This window comes from Fringilla coelebs (assembly GCF_963513975.1).
Source record: "Fringilla coelebs genome assembly, chromosome: 8".
NCBI lineage: Eukaryota > Metazoa > Chordata > Aves > Passeriformes > Fringillidae > Fringilla > Fringilla coelebs.
The window spans coordinates 29,011,336-29,017,154 of NC_140066.1; the positions used below are offsets into that span (position 1 = coordinate 29,011,336).

The window sequence follows — 5,819 nt, forward strand, 5'->3', positions numbered from 1 at the left end:
CAGAGAGCAGCCAGAGCAAACACGGGGGTCCGGGCGGGGTCCGGGCGGGGTACCGGCAGGGACAGGGGCAGGAACGGGGGCAGGAACGGGGGCAGGAACGGGGGCAGGAACGGGGGCAGGAACGGGTAGCGGTACCGGCGGTGCGCGGGCGGGGCGCTTCAGTCGCGCTCGCTCGGTGCCGATTGGCGGCGGGCGGTGCAGGGGCGGTGCAGGGGCGGTGCTGGGGCGGTACCGGGGCGGTACCGGGGCGGTACCGGGGCGGTGCCGGGGCGGTGTCGGGGCGGGCCCGTCCGGCGGCGCGGCGCGGGGCCATGCGGCAGCCCCCGGGCGGTGGCAGCGGCGGCGGCGCCGCCTTCCTGCCCGCGGCGCGGTGCGGAGCGGCGGCCGGAGCGCCCCGCACAGCCATGGGCGATGGGTGGCTGCCTCCGGACTGCGGCCCCCAGAACCGCTCCGTGGCCGGGGTGACGGCCGTGCCGCCCGGGAGCCGGCAGCTGCCCGCCGCCGAGCTGTCGCAGCAGTGGGCTGTGGGCATGAGCCTGCTGATGGCCCTGGTGGTGCTGCTCATCGTGGCCGGGAACGTGCTGGTGATCGCGGCCATCGGGAGGACGCAGCGGCTGCAGACCCTCACCAACCTGTTTATCACCTCGCTGGCCTGCGCCGACCTGGTGATGGGCTTGCTGGTGGTGCCCTTCGGGGCCACGCTGGTGGTGCGAGGCACCTGGCTCTGGGGGTCCTTCCTCTGCGAGTGCTGGACCTCCCTGGACGTGCTCTGCGTGACGGCCAGCATCGAGACCCTGTGCGTCATCGCCATCGACCGCTACCTGGCCATCACCTCGCCTTTCCGCTACCAGAGCCTCATGACCAAGGGTCGGGCCAAGGGCATCATCTGCACCGTCTGGGCCATCTCTGCCCTGGTCTCCTTCTTGCCGATCATGATGCACTGGTGGCGAGATGACGACCCCCAGGCGCTGGAGTGCTACCAGGATCCGGGCTGCTGCGACTTCGTCACCAACAGGGCTTACGCCATCGCCTCGTCCATCATTTCTTTCTACATCCCTCTTCTCATCATGATCTTTGTGTATCTGCGGGTGTACAGAGAGGCCAAGGAGCAGATGAGGAAGATCGATAGGTGCGAGGGCCGGTTCTACGGCAGCCAGGAGCAGCCGCAGACGCCCCTGCCCGCTCACCCTCACCACCAGCCCATCCTCGGCAACGGCCGGGCCAGCAAGCGAAAGACCTCCCGCATCATGGCCATGAAGGAGCAGAAAGCCCTCAAGACTTTGGGCATCATCATGGGGGTGTTCACCCTCTGCTGGCTCCCCTTCTTCCTGGTGAACATCGTCAACGTCTTCAACAGGGACCTGGTGCCGGACTGGCTCTTCGTTTTCTTCAACTGGCTGGGCTACGCCAACTCCGCGTTCAACCCCATCATCTACTGCCGCAGCCCCGACTTTCGTAAGGCCTTCAAGAGGCTGCTGTGCTGCCGCCGGAAAGCCGACCGGTGGCTGCACGGCGGCGGCGGGGAGCTGGCCCGGCTGCCCGGGGGCTTCATCAGCACCGTGGGCTCGCCGGAGCGCAGCCTGGCAGGGACCTGGTCCGACTGCAACGGGGGCACACGGGGCGGCAGCGAGTCCAGCCTGGAGGAGAGACATAGCAAAGCCTCCGACTCGGAGTCCAAGGTATAGGGGGGGCGTGGGGGCCGCGTCGGAGCCGGGACAGGGGGGAAAGGCAGGCAGGGAGACGCGCAGGAGCGGAGAAAGCCCCGGCAGCTGCCTGGCGGTAATGCTATTGCCGAGCGAAACGATCCCTGCCTTGGCAGGGGGAGTGCGGGTGTTTACTTAGGAATAAAAGCAGGTGAACTGGTGTACGACATACCTCATCCGAAACTACAGAAAACAGGAAACCCACTGAGCGGACAACAATGGAAACAAGCAGCCCATCCCCGAGGCGGCCGCCGTGTCTTTAGGAGACGCGCCGTGGCGGGGACTGTGGCGGCAGCGCCCGCGCTCGGGTGGCTGTCCCAGGACCGTGCTGGCGGCCGAACCAGCGGGTGCTGCTGGCCCTTGGCGGCCGAGTTCGGCTTCAGCTGGGGTCCGGCCACCCCCGCCCGGCCCCGGGGCTCATCCTCTCTTCCGGGGCACCGGGATTTTTTGGGAGGCGCGGGGTCGGTGCTGCAGGTGCTCCGTGCGCAGAGCGCGGCCGGAGAGACGGAGACCTGCTGGCAAGATGAGTTTTAAGCTCGGAGTAGCCGTGCTCTCTTCGTCCGCAGAGTAGCGAGAGAGAAAATAATGAGCAGTGAGGAGCGCTGGTATATTTTGGAAGGGGGTAAAACAACCCAACCCACACTCTCGCGCTTATTCCCTCTGCATCAGCCAGCAGTGAGTTACTGTGCTTATCTCCTTCGGCCAGACAATAGCAGTCAGGCTGAGAAACTTCTACCTCAAACTGTGCATATTGTACAGGGGAATGAACGGACCATGTTTATATTAAACAGCATATTTACATACCACTAATGGGGTTTTAGGACAAGGGCCGGGGAGGGGGGGGTGAGGAACCTGCTGCAGCTTGTTCATTGTAATTACAGATGAACGGGGGGAGGGGGGAGAATCCTGGCAACAAAAATTTACTGCACATTTTTTTTTAAATGGCGGCAAAGTCGTTTTTTGCACAGTGTTAAAGAGTTGTAAAGTTATTTGAAGATATTTCTTGCACACACATACACACATGCAGATTGAAAAGGAAACGGAGGTTTGTGTAACACCGACCCTGAACCTGATTTCTGGTTTTGTCTGATCTGTTATAGTTTTATTGAGAGAGTGACTTTTTTAATATTATTTTTTGAAGGTACTGTAAATATATCCATATTATAAATTAAAATATCTTAAGAGACTTTATTATTTTTATTTTTATTTCCAAATGCCCACGTGAATCTGCTGTTGTTTTAGCACTTGTGTGTCATTTCCATTTTTCTCTCTGTGTGTGTTTTATAACATATTTATACTTTGGTGCAATTTACTACTGTGTAAGTAATTGGTCTATGTGCAATAAATACCATTGCAGCACCAGCACGTGTGTCTCTATAGGTTTTGAAACAATACCAACCTGTAATGGGAAGAACAGCATTTGTTTTTCTCCAAAGATGGCTCAGATTACCAATACAACTTGATCTAATGGCTTTTCCTGACACAGTGTTGTAAAAAACCTGTTTGAAACCCAGTATGGTTGTGTTCCTGTTGCAGTGAGGTCCACTGACTTCCCTTATTAATGGGAAAAAATTAATGGCTAATGACAAGGTGTTTCCACTCTGATAATGAATACTCATTTTCTTGAAATATTCCTTTCTGGAATATATTCTTCTCCTTTTTTTTTCTTTTTTCTTTTTTTTTTCATTTGTTGTTGTTGTCGTTGGAGTACCTGGCTGGGAGTCAGGAGACCAGAATATTTAAGATTACAGAGGACGCTTAATTTGAAAGCTTAAAAGGGTCTTGAGTAGAAAGAAATCTCTGTAAGCATTACATGCCACCCCACAAGTGGGTCCACCTCATGCTGACAGCAGGCCTGATCCTGCCCAAGCAGATCATGACAACTGAATGTTGTATTTTTCATTGATCTAAGTAAGGAGTTACAGTGAGCAGAAGTGCTGCAGCTTTGTGCCCCTGCTCCGAAAGGTTGTCTTCCTTTATTGCTTTATGAAGGTGTGCTCTATCCATGTGGTTTCATAAAGTTTTTCATTACTGAAATGAATAAATGGCAGACAGAGAAACAAAAAGACAGTGCAGAATAAAAGTGAAGCATTTTTTGGCTTATTAAACTCAGGAGTATAGTTTAATTAAATATCAGCTCCCAGGAAGAGCACTTCCCAAAGCGAGTTCTTCAGGGTGGTGGCTCACGGTTTGTTTTGGAAACCAGTTGTCCATTTTTCTTTGTTTTCAAAGTTAAGGAATTTGTCCTTTGCAATTTCTAATGTTGTATTTTCAGGGGGAAAAAGAAGTTACTCTTTTTATGCAAATACAAAATAAAGGGACTGGAGAAGTAAATAATACTTTTCCATTGATGTCACTGGAGTTTGATGTGAGCTGCAGTTAATGGTGTCTTCCTTGATAAGAGTGAAATGGGTTCCTTAAAACGCTGGGGTGACATCAGATCAGGAGCCAAGTGAAGTGGGCTCTGCCATCAAATGATTAAAAAAAAAAAAGATCTGGTTTTATCTTTGATTATAGCAAACACAGCAGGACCAAAAGGGTGCCCTGGATGGTGATGTCTGATGCCAGCAACTGCAGCGAGATGTTGGCTGTGCATGTCTGGGATGGGATGGGATGGGATGGGATGGGATGGGATGGGATGGGATGGGATGGGATGGGATGGGGACACAGTGCTGCTCTCCTTGTGCATGTTGTGGATCACAGAGCCAGGGCAGGGCCAGGTCCCTGCCTGCTGGGTAGAGCAGGACAGGATCCCAGCACCTGGCTGGGAACTGAAGTCACTGTCAAGCCCTCATCCTCAGCAGGGTGCTGGATCCTGGAGAAGCACAGGTCCTACTGTATGGAGCAGGGCAGCCTGGTGGACTTGGCTCTCCATCTCATAAATCAGTTCACACACTCAGTTTTAACTATCCAAACACTCCTTTTTAGACTTTAAAAAGTAGTGACATTTTTGCCTCAACAGGGTCCAACTTAGGTGGGAAATTTATGGCCAGAACTTGCTCTGCTTGCCCTGCTGAAGAACTGTACTGGGTGATGCATCTCCAGGACAAGTGTAATGGCACTGAGATAGGATGAGTTTAGCCCACTGACCTCAGAAGGGCCAGCTGTGTCAGCAAAGCAGTCAGGATTTGTCTACTGTTGAATTTTTGCCAGTTGAGGACCTGCTGGAAGAGTCTGGAGGCTGACACGTTGAGTGCCTTCATAGACAGCTGAAGTAATCCCACTGGCAGCCTGCTCAGGGCATGCCAGTCCATCTCACACGGCGTGGAAAAGGCAGTGGTACAGTAACAGTGAGGACAGAGCAGGACATATGGCACACACGTGTGTGAGGAAGGGGAGGCTGCTGGCCAGCAGTCTGCTGTGGATCACACTCAGAACAGGCTGTTCTCTGCAGGGAAGAAGGATACTCTGAGAAGCATTGTGGGGCAGCTAAAATACTCTGGAGGCAGTGAGTCAAACACTCAGGATGAATATTTTTTTCTGACGAAAACCAGACATGGATTAGCAGTTGGAGCTGCAAGTCAGAAAGAAAAGGTGGTAGGCATGCGGCTGCACACGTACGTGGGCAGGAAAGCTACAGCAAAGAGATGCAGCCCTGCAGGGAAGGCAGACACAGGTAAACCAGAAATCCGCTCAGAGGAAAGGTCCTGCAGCTGCCAGGACCAGAATTGTTTGGCGAGGATGCCTGGAGACTTCCACATGGAAGGCGCCTGATTCTCCAAGGCGCCGGCCACACTCCGTGCAGTGTTTGCTCAGCACTTCTGGAGAGAAGGCTGCCTCTCTCCACGTGTTTGAATGGGAATAGATCAGCTTGAAGGACTGGATTCAGTTTTGTGTGTGCTCAGGGAAGCTGAGGCTCTTTCAGACCTGCAGCAGGCTCTGCAGAAGGACTCCCCACCACTGAGAGCTGCACAGAAGCCGTCCTGCAAATCCGCTGCACTCTGAGACTGCAGCCCTCAGCATCCCCTGTCTATAGCTCCAAGCAGCATGGAACTATGTGCAAAAAAGATGGATTATGATCTGAACTGTGCATTTGACAGCATCAGCTGGGTGTTAAAGTTGCTGCATGCACTGGCTATTATGCAGATGCTGCTTTCTCTCCTGGATATCCATGTG

At 53.9% G+C, this 5,819-nt stretch overlaps 1 protein-coding gene across 1 annotated transcript; it reads left to right on the top strand.

The window, feature by feature from the left end:
• The first annotated feature begins 289 nt into the window (after positions 1–289).
• On the top strand, positions 290–2,525 carry ADRB1 (adrenoceptor beta 1). The gene has a single exon (XM_084209874.1). The coding sequence runs from the start codon at positions 312–314 to the stop codon at positions 1,683–1,685; it is 1,374 nt and encodes a 457-aa protein (XP_084066000.1). The 5' UTR covers positions 290–311; the 3' UTR covers positions 1,686–2,525.
• The last annotated feature ends 3,294 nt before the right edge of the window (positions 2,526–5,819 follow it).